The sequence below is a fragment of the Xiphias gladius genome, chromosome 8 (genome assembly GCF_016859285.1).
Source record: "Xiphias gladius isolate SHS-SW01 ecotype Sanya breed wild chromosome 8, ASM1685928v1, whole genome shotgun sequence".
Classification (NCBI taxonomy): Eukaryota; Metazoa; Chordata; class Actinopteri; order Istiophoriformes; family Xiphiidae; genus Xiphias; species Xiphias gladius.
The window spans coordinates 25,187,968-25,204,739 of record NC_053407.1 but is presented as its reverse complement, the minus strand read 5'-3'; the positions used below and the strand labels follow the sequence as shown (position 1 = coordinate 25,204,739).

Below are 16,772 nucleotides of genomic sequence, written 5' to 3'. Positions count from 1 at the left end.
ATGCATAGGTGTACATGCAACTGTAAGGGTACCGTACCTGAGTTGTTGACTTACCTCTGACACAACAGTGTCTTCTGAAGGGTTGACCAGCACCACAGTCTCTAGGACATCACTTCTGTGGTGGAGAGTCCTTTGTCCTGTGGGAGAAAAATGAAAAACATTATGTTAACTTCTCTTCGTGTGGAGGCATTGAAGCTTAAAATCCGATCTCATGAAGGTATGAAGGTTGGATGAGGTGAACAAGTTCACCGACACTCTTGCCAGGCGCTCAGCCGTCTGGCCCGAAGACATCTGGCAAACCTCTTTGAGTCAGGGAGATTTACTATACTGCAATCTGCATCCGATGTAGGGAAATCACTATATAGAGACAGGCAACCCACTTGTGCATCAACACAAGCGCAAAAGTTTGAATAGGAAAAATAGGTCACTGATGTCTGCTGGGTGAAGTTTAAAATTTAAGCCATGAGCACAACACACACTAAGTTGGGACCAATATTTACCATTCATATTAGGTATTAAACTTGATTTCATGCTTTTCCTCTACTTGACTTCTGGCAGTGGACAGAAACATTTACATTACAGGCCAAGAATAGTAAAAGAATTTAGAAAAGAAAACAATTCTGTGACTAAAAAACACTAATGCATAGAAATCCACACACAGAAATATCACAAAATGTATTTAATTGGAAAGCACATTTCCATACAGCCTTATCCATATGCAACATGAATATGCATCGACACCTAATTCCATTCAGAGGTGATGTTAAGCTTTTAATTCCCCTTTGTTTCAGCACAGATGCAGGCTCTAATATTAGAGAGGTCTAATCTCAGCACATCCCTTGAGCAGTGCTACGCTGTCTTTTTAGGATCTGGGCTGTCAGCATGTTTTTTTTACCTGAAAGACCTTTGATGTAAATCAATCTCAGCCTCAGATACCGTGATGGCAGAAGGACTGATACCCTGTCAAATTATAAAGGATTGTCACCAGTTACGATGCAGAAGAGTTTGAATGAAAGGGATAGGGAAAGTAATTTCACACATTACAGAAAAAACTCATTGCTGAAATGATCCAGCTTCTATATCAATAAGGTAATCAGAGTAATTAGTGGTGCTTTCAATTCTAGACCATCAGAGTCAGAGAAAGAAGTACTCAATAAGTAGATTTTCTATTACAGATGATAATCATGACCATAATATCTGCTTTTAGCTGATGATTGTACTTTATACTTTCTTATTCTTCATTGAACTAAATGGCATTAACATTACAACCCTGATCAAAAATTATCTGAATTAAATATGTTTTTATTATTTTCATATAAAGAAATGTCTTCTTAGAATTCTTTCTTCTTTCTCAAATATATTCAGATCATGAAAAACTTTTACTTTGCTTTTTCTGGTAGCTCCTAATTTTTATGGGGGGCAACTAATTAGTGTAAAAGCTGCATTTCACATTTCCAGCAGCAACAACAGTGAATTAAGTCAAATAAATAGATGAAAAAAGAAAGCGCTGATCCATATTTTCATCTTGTGTAGGTTACGATTGTCGTTTCTCATGTCTCTCTCAACACGAGACAACAGTCTTTTCTCATGTCTATCAACATGAACAGTCTACAGCCATGCTAACTGCTCTGTGAGGCTGTTCTTAGACACAGTAATGCTTTGCGCTAAATCCTAGCGTCAGCATGCTAACATGCTTGTGCTTGCAGGTATATGACGCAAGTATAATCTTAAGCGTGTTCACCGTGTTAGTTTAACACGTTAGCATGCCAACATTTTCCTATTTGCACTAAACAGCAGAGGACGAGGGGAATATCATTAGATTTGAACATTAGTTTAAACAAAAGTATCCTACAAACCAGAATTTTCAACTGATGGTGCTAGATGTAATAACTTTACTCTGACTTTTCAATTTTCCATGGAACATGAATGGCCGAACCAAATTTCATGACAATCCATCCAGTAGTTGTTAAGGCATTTTATTCAAAAACACAATTGTCAACCTCCTTTTGGCGCTAGAGGTAAAGTCAGGGGATTCACCAAAAATTGATAAAATACATCATGTAGGAACCAGGACAATTTTGTGCCAATCTATCCAGCAGACGTTGAGATATTTCAAGAAATAAATCAGAAGATCACCAAAGGGGTTTGCTGACCGTCTGGTCAGTGTCATCCCTAGAGCCACGGCACTATTATGTCTATAAATGAAATATGAACACACACTGAGACCAAATTACATTTCTTACAAGCTTTCTCCACATAAGCCTTCAAGAAAACGAAGTTCATCTGACGTGGGTCTGATCGCTGTTGCATTTTGCTGTTATGTGTCACGTGCAGTACTTAAAAATACCTGTCCGATGAGCTTGGGAATTGTCCATATCTGACAACGTTCAAACCTAAATGTGAAACCTACTCGCTGACTGTTTCCTAAAACTGAACCTTCCCACTCTCAGTTCTTACCATTTGAGGCTTAAAATGTCTCTGCTTGTATTTTAGTAAATGAAATGTGGGACTATTTATTCATCTCTCACTGTGTTCTGTTTTCTTCTTTTGTCGGCCCTTTCTAATCTTATTGATACTGTATGTGTCTTTTTTTTTTTATGTTGCCTTGCATGTTTTTTTAAAATTTGCTATACAAATAAACTTGCCATGCCTTTCATTTTGGTCTTTATTATCTAGTGATTAATTGTATTGTTTATGTTATGTCTTATCCTGTTTGAATTCTTTTAAGCCACCTGTAAAGCCATCTGAATCGCCACCGTGTATGAAATGTGCTACACTATATAAATAAAGTGGCCTTGTGTTGTGGGTACGAACAGCAATAACCATGGCTGATCACAGAATGAGAAGAGTGTCACAACAAATCAGAATCAGACAAGCTAAGGTAACAATAAAATAAAAAAACAAAAAGATGAACCTGAGACAAAGAGACGAATCGAGCGTAATCTAAAGGAGAAGAAAAATCTAACTTTCACAGCATCACTGAAACAAATCAAAGGATGTGGCTGCCTCTGTTAATGTTACCATAGCAACACACTGACGACCTTATGTTTTTTTTCCCCCCTGCAGACACACTGCAGTTACAGTCACTAATGTGAGATAGAAAACAAAGAGTTTTACTAAACTGGCTCCAGCGGGGAGCGGGAGAGGAGATGTGATGGAAGGATTTTGTTGATGGATGCGGAACGATACCCTTCAGTGTTCAAATGAACATGCTGGTGCAGCAGTCAGGAGAAGCTCTATCGCTTCAGCGGATCTGCCCACAGACGCGTCCGGTTTCACAGCGCGATGACTGAGCTGCGAGGGTGAGGGATGATTTGCGAGTTTGCTTTGATACTTCCAACGACGACAAGTGCAACGCACAACACTGATGCGACCTGGTCGATACAGACACCGGGGACGCCGGCGTCATGCAGCTATGCTATGAATATGTAAATCCGCTTTGGGAAGAACTAAGCCCAGAGAGACAGAGTGTCCCTTTGACCTCCTGATGTGCTTTTCTCAGGTGAACAGAGGACAGGAGACTGCAATTGCCGCTGTTGTTGGCTGCCTGCAGGGTGACTGCTCGCTGACAATGCAGACTGGTACAATGTGATACTACAACAACAAAGACACTGAGTCAGTCTGAAACGCTGCCGCCCCCCAGGGTCAGAGAACGTCAACGATGCAGAGCGTCTGAGAGGACTGTCGCTGCCACAGTGGGCTGGAAGTCTCTCAGATCATGTTCACTGTCACTCAACACAGCTAATGGACGTGAATCGGTGTAGGTGACACTGGTGCACAGGGAGTTTAAAATGTCCTGTGTTTTTAAATAGTCTGTAACTCAGGTTAAGACCGTTGTTCTTCATGATGTTTTGCAAAGTATTTTAATAATCAATTGTGCTATTTTTTGAATTAATAAGTCTAGAGCTGCAATGATAAGTCAGTTAATCGATGAACCGGTTGACAGAAAAAACGTTATCATTAGATAATCGATTATGAAAATGATCCTTAGTTGCAGCCCTACTGATGGACTTGGCAAAGTGCTAGAGGATTTCATATACAGACTAACTGGGAGGCACAAGATGGACATTCAACCTCATACTGTATGTCACGTAACATGCCCCTATTGTGTGACTACGTGGGCCTCGGGTTAGGAAAGCCTATTCGGCTTATGAAACCTTTTTTAAAATCAAGTTTAAAAATGGCCCAAACATGTCAAAAAGCTAAAAATAAAGATCATTCATCTTTTTGTAAAAAGCTGATACTGATGATACAAGGTTTTCAGCCCACCAGAAGCAAGTATCATTTTAATACTTCAGTATTAAAATGATACACCCACCTGAAAGAAATTTCTGTTTTGATTCGAGTTTCTAACAAAGACCCACTTAGTGCCGTGTTTAGTCATCCCTCCTACTGAGGATATAGAACAGCAGGATTTAAAACTTTACATTTTTATTTTCTCTCTTATTAGTTTTACCTTTCACTGGATCTTTGGGCAAGGACGACAGCGCTGAACACCGCTCAAAACAGTTCGGCCATCGTCAGATGAGGGTGTGTTACTTTTCAGCACAACATATCCTGATACATACGTTGTGTTCAGTGTGTGCTTCTTTTAATTTATGCAGTGAGACATCACATTCAGCACCATTTTCAGGCCATTCACAAAAATCACAACATACATCTAAATGTACATCAGGTGAAACTACTGAGGCAGCATAAAATTCAGGATGATGCATGAATCGTTTCCATGGAGATATGTGAGGACAAATAGAGCTGGAATTCCTTATTATCAGAACACAAATACTTTTTTTTACAAAATTAAATGTGTGTATTTTAATGTTTACTGTACATTATGTACGTGTTTGTTTTAACATTCTTAATGTCCTCCCGATTGAAAAATTGAAACGCAAAATGCCATTTTTCTAGGTACAGGTCCAACGCCATCACTCTATAAACAAAAACAAGAAAGACGTCTACAGATACGCAAGCGGCTCCGTGAGGCAATCCATACAATAACTGTTGAGACATTTCACTCAAAACCGCAAATGTCAACCTTACGGCGGCGCTGGAGGAAAAAGTCAGGGCGACACCGAAGTTCGTAGGACACATTTAGATATTTCAGTCTGAACCAAACTGGTGCACTGACCAACTGTGCCATTCCTAGGGGCACACTGCTGTATAAAAATGTATATCTCTGCATCAACATCTGTCTGTCTATGTGGGGCACTGGCAAATGTCAAATTTATGTTCAAGCACTGCTCAAGTTTCTTATTTACAAAATGATAAATGTGCTCAGCCTAAAGAAAGCTGTTAAACGGGAAAGACTGTTGAATTTTTCAGTGACTTAAGGTGAGAATCTCTGCAGTGCGTCAGACACACCTTGATTAAACACATCTCCACCTCCCACATGTCTACACAGCAGCACATCAGCCTCTTCTCTATCTGTATTCTCAAGGCCGGGTAATGTACGGGGAAGTAAACAGTCAAACAACGCAAAACAATATTTTAACACTTAAAAAAAAGAGACGTTTGAGTCAAACTCTGTCAAAACTATTAACAATGGCAAGTTTCAAACAAGTTTTAACCACTCGTATGTCGACGGCAGCAGTCAGAGTCTCTGCTGGGTAAAAGAACTAAGACAAAGAAAACCATGTGGTATTAATGACAAACATCCATTATGTAATAAATAACAAGGCTGTTAATGGAAATTACAACCAACTAAAGTGAGTCAGCCTTCGTGGTCACAGTGCATCCACAGAGGTACAAACAGTGAGAGGCTAAAGCATCCTCGGGTGCCGGGCCAGCTCCTGTTCCTAAGCTCAAATGTGTTTGTTTAAACAGTGCTGTTGGATGGTGCGATGTTCAGCCAACTGTTCATCCCCGTGGCTTTCCTTCACTGGCATCCCGGACAGAGACAGAGAGGAAAAAGCATCATCATATCACATGAGGTGACATTCAGCCGGAGGCATTTTGAGAATCCCACTTAAAAAGGAGACTTATGAGAATGTTCATATTGGTTGATAATGTCTACTTACACTATTTTAAAATCCCTCTAATTTCTGCATAGGCTTTACTGCTATTGCAGGCTCCCTGCTTTTGTTGTCGGCTGAATCAATCTCAAGTACTCTTAGCTTCCTATCACATCCGTTGGTTCTGTAGCTTGGTAATACGCCTCTGATTTTGAACACCAAAACGGTGCATATCATTAGCATTTCATTGCGACACACTTCTGCAGTACACAAAAATCCACAACAAGAGACAGAGCAACTGAATGTGGGATTAAAACACTCATCCTCTTTCTCCAACTAGACGCTAAACCTGTGGATTTTTAGTATTTGTTGACAGTGAGTGTCAAAGCTGGAAATCCAGTGATTCTTTGCTTTAAAAACCATCATGGTTAGGCTAAAAATAGAAGAGGAAACTTGCCTAATTAAGGAATAAATGTAAGACTCTACCATTTCATCTATTAACCCCTTTGATAGTAATTAGCGTAACCGAGAGTTAAAAATAAATCTGATATTGGCTTATAATATTTTTTTTTTATTTCACCTTAAACACACTAAATAAACAGGCATTTTTGATAGGGATTGCTTAAAGAACTGCCAGTAAAAATTGCTATTAAAGAATTCTGACCAACATATTTACTGAACGGGACATTTTACAAACAAAAAAACAACGTGTTGTCTGGGGGAAATTTAATTTGGTGATGCTGTTTCTAAATTACCTGAAAATATATCTTTGGCGTCTCTGTACTTCGATTTCTTTTCATTAATCAGTAATGTTTTATATTAAAGGGTCCTTCTTATAGGCGTCAGTTAATATGTAGTAGGGCCATTACAAATCCTTGTAAGATGGTTATTAACAATATTATGTGTTAATAAGACTGTATAAGTGTTAATAATAGCATCCTGAACACATTTATTGTTAGATTATAATACATTCACTTATAAGCACTTATAAGAAACTTGTTAACAGTTCACAGACCTTTACATTAATAAAAGTCTTATGAGTTTCTTATAACTGTTTATAACAGCATTACAAACACATTTATTGAGTTTAACAAACTAACTTATAATGTCATTGTTTAGCTTTTACTATGCTTTTTTGGTTACTTTTTTAATACATATTTTGCTACTTTTTTGTTAATTTTTAATACATAACTGTTAATAAAAGTATAATAAAGTAACTATGCTTTTTGCAGCTAGCGGATTTAAAGTGAGAGCAATGCCGTATAAACGTTAATAAATCCTTTATTATACACTTATTAACCGTTAACTATTCTTAACTGATGCTTATTACAAGGACAATATGATGTTATATATTATATATATTATATTTGTGAAAAGCTAAAATTGTGCCGATAATATCAGTCAGGTCAAATTCTCGGTCAGGCTCAGAAATATTTGTAAGAAGAGTCTTCAGACTTCAATGTAACAGAATTAGGAATTACAGCCATTTTTATCCATAGTCCCTCATATGGAATAATGAACAGGCCACACCTGGCCATAAAACTGATTTTCAGTAAACCCCCTAATTACTTTTGAGCCTATGAAAATGAGGCACTATGTATAAAAATGGCTGCATTTCCTAAATGGTTAAATCAGAATTTTTTTTTGTTAAACCCCTTGAATTAAAGCTGGAAGTCTACACTTTAATCACATCTTGACGGCTTAATTTCAAATCCACTGTGGTGGTGTACAGAGGACAAAATTGTGTTTTGTCACCGTCCGAATACTTCAGCCTAACTGTATAATGTTACAGTAGATATTTTTCTTCTGGTTTTGGATTTGTGTCACCAGAAGATGTATGAAAGATAGTGGTGCCCTGTTATCCTATGTGGCATCATATGGTAATAAAGCGAAAACTATATATTTTAGTTCTGTCTCGATAATGTATGCCATGCTTCATTGGAGGCAAATTTTCCTAAAGCGGACATACTGTATGAGTCTTAAACCTGAATTTGAACCGACAATTTCGTAGCACATGGCCTGATCCAAAAAAAAAATCCTCATGAAGTCAAACAGTCCAAAGAAACACTCACTAATGTGTAATCCACCAGGGGCATCTGTGTTAACCGAGACCGCACATCTGCAATGATCCACTTTCTTGACAAAAATAACTTTGGTGGCAGAGTGGACACTGTGTCATCTGCCCCGCTTCTGTCGGTTGACTTAAGGATCCTGGGGAGCTAAACTCTTTACTCCCTTTCGGTCTTTGCACGACTCTGTTCTTAACTGCGAGGCCCAGAGGAAGGAAGGTCGTTTGTCAGACAGAACTCAGTGTTTCTGCTCGTTCCGGCTCTTCCTCAGCTGACCTGCTTGATATAAATATCTGTGTCTGAACTCCCAAAACGAGAACACTCTGTTTAAAGGCAACTAAAACGGAGCACTCATCGACCGAGGCCCAGCCACTGCACTGCTCTAGATAGCATGCTCCACATTTACGGTGGAAACGGGGGGTGGGGGGTGGTGGTGAGAAGAGGGTTCAAGGAATTTGAAGACTACAGGTTAAAAAACAAAATTAAAACAGGAGCTAGTTCTAGGGAGAAAGACTCTAATCCAATTTAGTTTTGTTGTTGAGTTCATTTTTACCAACTGTAAGAAGAAGTTCCCATTAAAAGGTTGGTATACTTTAAGTATAGAACAAAATACCAGGTGAGGGGCTGTGAGTTGAGAAAATAAAAAGGAAATTAAACTTACCACTGATGTTGTCACGGCAGACTTAGTTTCAGCAAGACGCCAGTGTATCATAAAGTAAAACACAAAGGACAGATCCTCTTTCAAGCGTAAAAGTCAGAATTCTAACATAATCCCCGAGAGACAGCCGACATCCTGCTCTAAATGTAAAACCAATGAGCTTGGTAGATGGTATAAAATCAGCAAAGAGATACACACAAGGTCAAAGAATTCATCGTTGGTAAGGCAACAATCGACTAATGAATCGTTGCAACTCTTGATCAGTCAATTAGTTTTAAAAAGACATATCATAGCGGCCAATATATGTTTCTTACACAGTCTTTTCCTCCTAGGGGGCACATCATTATTGCGTCTGGATATAAGGCATAATGCACAATTATGCCTTATATCCAAAAATTAAGGTCTACTTCCATTTTTGAGGAATATTTGAGCAACTTCAGGAAATATTTGGTATATTCAGTAGAGTACAGTAAAATCCCCGTTGGTGTGGCAGCAGAAAATAGCCATGCATTTGAGGCAGGGTTTGAATTTGAGATATCAGATATAACTCTGCATATGTTTTGTAAGTTTATAATTAAATGTATTTGTTGTCATATCTTGTTTCACTTTCCCTATTATTATTTATTTTATACAGCTTATCACCTCTCTGCTGAGGCTGAGAGATATTCTAAATAATTTTTTTAAACATTCTGACACTGTAGACTTTAAAACCTTTAGACTTTCAATAATGACAGTGTGGAAGAACAAAGAAAAACAAAGAAAAATTAATAAATGGAATTTGATAATTGAACATACATTAAATGCAAAGACTTGCTTGGTTTTCTCATAATTATTTAATACTAAAATAATATCTTTGGCTCTTGGAATGTCAAATTGACATTGTGATGAGCATTTGACACTGTTTTTGACATTTTATCGATTAAAACAAATTAATGAACCAACAAAAGAAATGTATCTGGACACTGAGATTGGAAATGCTTTCTTGACCTGAGGGAGCATGGTACATGAAAAATAAATAACAACTCAAGTTATGAGGGGCAGATGATGAGCATCGGACATTGTTAACTCGACGAGGAGAATCAAGAGCATTGCTGTGGGGCTCCCCGATGTGGCTGAGCTGTCATAACATCTCAACTCAAGTCACAGGATGTCAACACCTAACAAAAACCATTTAACACCCTAAGATCTCTGTTGGTATCCCCTAAGGACAAGACACTCCCTGAAGGGAAGAAACTGGTGTATAAAATCACATGCAACTAGAGTCGTAACAATGAATTGATTAATCAATTAGTCAATCAACAGAACATTAATCGTCAACTATTTTGATAATCAATTAATCGTTTAAGTCATTTATTACCAAAAACGCTAGTTCCAGCTTCTCACTTGTGAGGACTTCTTTGTTTTATGTGAGAATAGACTGAATATCTTTCAGTTTTGAACTACTGGTCAGGCAAAAAAGGAATTTGAAGACAACCCCATTGGCTTAGGAAATTGTGAGAGACATTTCAGTATTTTCTGCCTCTTTATAGACAAAAAGATTACATCTGCTGTCTGAAAATATTAATAAAAATATTTAGTAGGCCTTCTAGATATCCCTTCGCTGGGACTCTGGCCTTGTTTTTGGTTAAAAGTAAAACAAGTTAAGTCAAATATTGAGTGAGTTAATGTAGCTGAACTGATGCCCCGGGCTTCGTCTTCATATACACGTCAGAACAACAGAGGTTGATTGAAGACGGCATCAAAAAGTTATTACCCTGTTCTTAATCTCATTTGCCTAAAGTGAGGACATTCCTTCCCCAGGACTCAGTACTATTGTCTGAGCTTAGAGATAAAGTGGTGTGAAGTGGATTGGAAAATTAAAGGAGCCAGTACAGAGCCGACTGTCTCCGTGCCCTTCCAGTGCGGCATCGTCACCCAGCAGTAAAGCCATGCATAAAAACTACAAGTCTAACCGTTTGTTTATGTCTAAAAGCGTCAAGTGAATACTGAGTCACTGTTGCAGTCTGCAGTGCAGACCATTGAAATTCAGGTCCTTTAACTCTAAAATATGTCAACTAAATTCCAATGTTACTGGTCTGAACGGTTATTATATCAAATTGTGCATAAATGAAAACATGTAAAGCCTTCTGATGAACATAGTTAATGTTAGCTAATAATATTTTATTGTTGGCCTTATCTAAATGAACAGTTAAATACATGTCATGTTTCCTACCTGTTGTTTACTGTAATTAAATAAACAATTGCTTAATTATGATTACCTCAGCCACTGTACTTAACCCTTGCCAGCTGAAGATTATTTAACATTTTTAACACCGAATTAATCAGAATTTTACCAGGGATCCAAAGAAGTAATCTCCATGATTCAAACTTACTCCCTGAACCTCAGTCACTGTCACTGGTTCACAACAGCAACAGGAAGCCAAAGTCTTAGTTCTTGATGCTAATCCTGATCCTGTGACTTGTCTGTGTTGAATGACTGGGCTGCTAAGCCAGTTAAAGCCTCTATGTCAGTAACAGTTAAATGGCAGTCTCTCTAGGAAAAGCAAAAAAATATAGAAGTTGCTAATCCTCCTTCCTTCCTTAATATATAATAAATAGACAAAACAGAGCAGCTGACCTTAATACAACATTAACAAATCAGAAATAAGGCATAGCCATCAGCGATGTCAATAAATGGTTCAAATTACCATGTTTAGAATAAACAAAAATAAAAACAAAGCGTATGCCAAACTACATTTAATATTCTACTATTCATAAAATTCATGAAACCTAAGACAGCATCACAAGATGAAAAAAAAAAAGCTAAAAAAGTGCTCAAGCAACTGGCCGCACTGTGGCCAAAATGTGTTTGAAATATTAACCAGGACAGATGATACACATTATACAGTGCAGTAATGATTTATGTGCATCTTGTAGATTCACGAGTACAGTGTTGGTTAAAGGAGGGACTACAGTGGATATCCAGATCCCTGCAAATCCTTCAAATGTCCTCAAAGGAATCAGTTAAAGTGTATCGTATCTTTAAAAAAACAGAAACAAAAACAAAACTCAAGTCCCTCTTGTCACAGCTTAAATACGGTACGTACACAGAACCATCAGCGACGGAGTTTCCTCCCAACTAATCTTTCCTCTGAATTCATACCATGGCAAATTGTTAGTGGGCCAACAGTGATCCATGGATCTGCAGTAAACTGCAAGCTTAAACAAGCACTTCGAAAGTAGGACACACATGAAAACTCGTCAATGTGCGAAAAACACCTGATAAATGAAACCTATTCGTTTAAATGTGTTTTTTTAGTTATGCATTTATGTTTGGGAGGGCCCTGTAAAGGGTTTCTCTGAGGCAGTACTTAAGATTGATCAACCTTCTGTTTGAGTCAAGGTCATTATGATAAAATATGATTCACAACAAAGCAAAAGCGAGTCGATTCAAAACACTGTCCTCACTACATCAAATTGGGTTCTAAAATAGCTCAAACTCATTATCAGCACGATTCATTTAGTCATTGACTTATTACCACATGAATAACGGAGATGTGAGAGAGAGAGAGAGAGAAAGTTCTTTACTAACTTCTTGCGTCTTTTCAGAAGGACTTTTCACCTGATTAAACACTGGACTTACGCATTAGCTCACTATCGTCACGTCTGACACACTAAAAGGAAGAAATCAATGGGTATAAGAGCAGAGGACAGAGGGTAAGGAACTGTCGATGAAAGAGTCAGAGCTCTTCGGTATTTCAGTATGTAAACTTCACAGAATTTAAGGCCATAGTTATCCAGAGCTAGTTCAACCTCCATAACGCCAGCCGTCCCAATCTCCTCCTTTTTCGCTCGTTCCTTGAAGGGCCTCTGAGCTCCTTTTGCAAGTCTATTATTCAGTCTTTGTTGCTGCAGACTGCCATGGTGATGCCCCACAGCTCACACACACACACACACACACACACACACACACACACACACACACACACACACACACACACACACACACACACACACACACACGCGCATTCAAATGAACACTAACGTTTCATACTGACAGTTTTGTACTAAAGTTGCAGATTAAGTATCTACAAACGTGACAGTTTTCTAGAGTCGATATATTGGTCGATACTGCCTTGTCACAGATCTATCAGGAATAAAGAAATGTCACCATAAACCTGCTAAAGATTTGTTTAATGTTGTCCACCAGAGAGCACTGACAAGTTTATTTTTCAACTATAAACTGTCCCACTGAGAACATATCTTTGTCCCTATTAATAACCCAATTTATAGTGTTCTTAGCAAAGATAAATGTTTATGTTATGAATATCATCTGAAAAGTCTTTTTCCGATCTTTTTTTTTTTTTAAAAACTCTCAAAAATCGTACTACTATTCTACTTTCATGCCCAAAATTGCAGTTACAATAACAACTTGACTCGTCACTGAGGAAAAGTTTTTCATTTATACCACCAGAGAACATAAAAAAAAAACCATACTTGAACAATGACATGAAATTCTTAAAATAGCATATTTAGCTATTTAAATAGCATACAGAACAACACTGGGCGGATAAAGAATGAAGAAGCTTTGGATTAAAACCTAAAAACTTTATAGGAGTAGAAGAGAATGTAATCAGAGTGAGAGAAACACGACAAGCCGGGCGACCACCCTGAGAGTGAGGAGAGGCATGAAAATGCGGTAGGAGCTGCAGCTAGAAAAGGGCAGCAGGAGGATATTGGCAAAGTGTCATTGTCTCTTAGAGTTCGGTCCACATCGTGCCAACTATGACATCACCGCCTCTACCCGTACTCCTCCCACTGTCTAAAGACCCACAGAGGCGCTGAAAGCCGGCAGTCTAAGTTCAAACAGCACACACACACACACACACACACACACAGACAAAGACACAGACACAGACACAGACACAAACTACGGTTGATGCTGCCAAAACATCACCACTAAAATGTGTCAGACCATCTTTTTAAGGCCACCGCAAACATCTCCCCACGCTGTCAAACATTATAAATATCCATAATAATGGGGCTTTTGTGTTCAGGCCGTCTCTAGAAGAAGAGGTCACATTCAGACGTGTCTGCATTAGTTGTCCTACATGAGCTTGTGTGGCGGTGTGTAGGTTGTGCTAATATATGGGAATTATAAATTTAAGACTTTTACTTTGAATGGTAGTTATTAATATATTTTTACGGGAGTAAAAAGCCTCCAACGTAGAATCTGTGAACTTTCCTATTAAAGGAAATGTTTTTATTAGTGCAACGTTTTGACCTGCAAAACACAGGGTACAAACAAATATTCTATCTTTTAACAGGAAGTTTAGCAACTGTTTTATTTTATGAAATATGTGTGTTGCACTTCTGCTACATGTACTTCCTCTTTGGTTCTAGACTCTTTACTCTTGATTTTGTTCTATATGTGATGTTAAGTTACTTTGAAGAAGCTAAAATGGATATTTTTTACAATATGAATGTATCAAATGAAAATGTGGAAAAAACGTGAAAGGTGTTGCTCGCAGGGACAAAAACCTGCAGAGCACTGTCACTTGCAACTGCAGCCTCGCTCGGCTTGGCAGAGCTTTACAGCGAGCTTCACCTCGTTGTTTGCCTGTCCGGCTGGTTCACTCTCACTGTTCTTGCAGCGCTGTTTAGCATCGAGCTAAAAGAGAGTGAATACTGGGCTTAGATTCGCCAGGTGGAAGGAAACATGACTCCAAATGAATAACAACCTTGTTCCGTCAGTGCTAGATGTTTTCTCCATATCAACTTTATGGATGATGACGTGTCAGTGTCTTCACAACTTGTTTCCGCTGTCCTCTGCTGTGGCTTAGAGCATTTATGCAAGAGATACCCTGTGGATGTTTCGTTTCTTCACAACTGCAGGTATGTGGGGGTATGCATGACTATTATTGTTGCTATAATAACTGTCAGAAAAATGTATTTTGGTAATTGATTTTATTTTAATGAGAATCTTGTTCTTTTGTAATGTTAGTATTATACTCTCTTCCTCCTCTACTTGTTTTAGACTGAGAGCAGTTATGCAAGAGAGACCCTGTGAATGGGAGGGGAAGGTGCAATGACGCCACCTGAAAGACAGTCCTGCATATTGTGGTGCTTGGCCACTATACAACACAATACAGAGCTTGCCCCACTACACCTGTAGGATGTGAACTTGAGAAAATTTCCCCTGCAATTTTGCCTAAAAGCATACCGACTTTCTTACAGCTTATCACTATGCAGCTCTCTGACATAAATATACCGCACACTGCATCGCACACCCACACACGTACACTACATGCCCACGCCTTCTTAAAAAGGGACATTCCTTGTTTTCATCGCTGAGGTCTTGCAGTGTCAGGATTGTGGCACAATGATTACAAACTGGTTGTCAGCAATACACTGACGAGCAGGGACGTCTCATTCATCATGGTGACGGACACAAGACAGGGTCTCCGGGTCAGACACATGCAGGCGAGGCAGAAGACAGTTATGAAAAATAACTGTCGACGTGACCTTCTCTCACGCAATGACAAGATATTCAATCCCTCAAGGTGGGACAACCCAAAGTGATGGAGAACGCAGACAAGAGGCCGTCCTCCCACTGACAGACAGGACTTCGGAGACTCAAGAGAAATCTTAAAACTCGGGGAAGAGAAAATGGCAATGGAGAGATGGAAGAAAATGCCGTTCAGAAGTCAAAGGTTCTTAAATTGGCTGCCGATAGACTGATATTTGTTCTGAGCTTTTCCTGCACCGGCTCCTGGGTGAGAGGCGTTGGCCCTCAGGGATTTACTCTCAGCTTAAGGTGGTTTTAAAACTGCCAGGGTGCGGGTTCAAGTTACTGGCTGGTGGCTTGGTAAGAACAGCTTATCAGAAACAACAGCCTCATAGATACGTGGGTTTGGATGGAGGATGACTTGAATGCTGATCCAGTCTAATATATACAGAAGCTTCTTTAACTGAATGAACATACAGTGATTACACTGCACTGTGTCTTGCAGTTGAGGCTCTCAGGGAAGGACAAGCTGATGCAGATCCAAAGCTATGTCTAGTCACACAGCTTCTGCTTTCACTATTATTTATTGGCTGCATCAATTCAAAGAAATAATAAAAAAAAAAAAGCTGTGTGTTCCAGTTTCCTTCTGGGCTCAGCTACTCTTAGATTTGGATCTAAATGCTCACAGGCTTTTTTTTTTTTTAGAACTATTCAAGCTTGGCGTGGTGGATGTTTTTCAATCTGCTGTTCAGTTTGCAGGTTTAGGAGACTGGAGGAGGATTTGAAGATTTAAATTACGAAATTAGGAATCCAACATTTGAAAAAATGTAACCCCACTAATAAAGACCCGTGAAGCTACTCTAAGACTTTTGTTTACAAAATACTTCAGTAAAATACTCTAATGAGATGTTTTTTTGCAACTGTAGTACAGATATTTTTCTTCTGAAATGGATGCACTGAAACTAACGCAAAGATGTCCGTCCAAGCTTTACAAACCAAAGAAGTTATTTCACATTACAACAGGGTTAAGTGAAGGACATGTAACCATGGACACCGGCCCCTCATTAGTTATTGTGTCCCTCATCATTTGCATCTCCTGGTTGCAGTGAATGTTCAAACCTGCTGTGCTCAGCAAGATGCAGGTCCTTAGGTTAAGCTTCACAATTTTTACACATAGACAGTTTTTCTTGTCTATGTTTTTGTTACATGATAACTCGCTGCCTGTGTTCAGCAGCTCGATCAAAGGAAACAAGTAAAATACCATTCCATGGGATCCTGAATCAACACAAACTCAGTCCAGATGGGAAGAAACAAACTCAAGCATAGAGGCAATTTGTCTCTCATATTCTCAGTTGACTTCAGTTACTTTGTCATGAGGTGTTGTAATCTACTTCACTTCACCCCTCAGCCTCCCTTGTGAATGTCCTCTTAAGCATTTTCCTGCTTTTCCCAGAACACCCTCCAGAAAACAGTTAACAAATCTGAGCTCTGGGTTAAACCTACAGGTGGAAAAACAAAACAGCTATTCTACAAAATGCATTCTGGTCTATAGAGAGCCACAGTCTTGATTCTGTTCCACCTTCACACGGAGAACATTTTCTTATTTTTAA

The 16,772-nt window shown here is 38.8% G+C and overlaps 1 protein-coding gene across 1 annotated transcript in view; it reads right to left on the bottom strand.

The window, feature by feature from the left end:
- Positions 1-16,772, bottom strand: part of map1ab (microtubule-associated protein 1Ab) — a 77,062-nt gene that overhangs the window by 20,854 nt on the left and 39,436 nt on the right. The window contains exon 4 of the mRNA XM_040131858.1: positions 55-137. Within this exon, the coding sequence (XP_039987792.1) occupies positions 55-137 (83 nt within the window). The remainder of the gene's footprint in view (positions 1-54; positions 138-16,772) is intronic.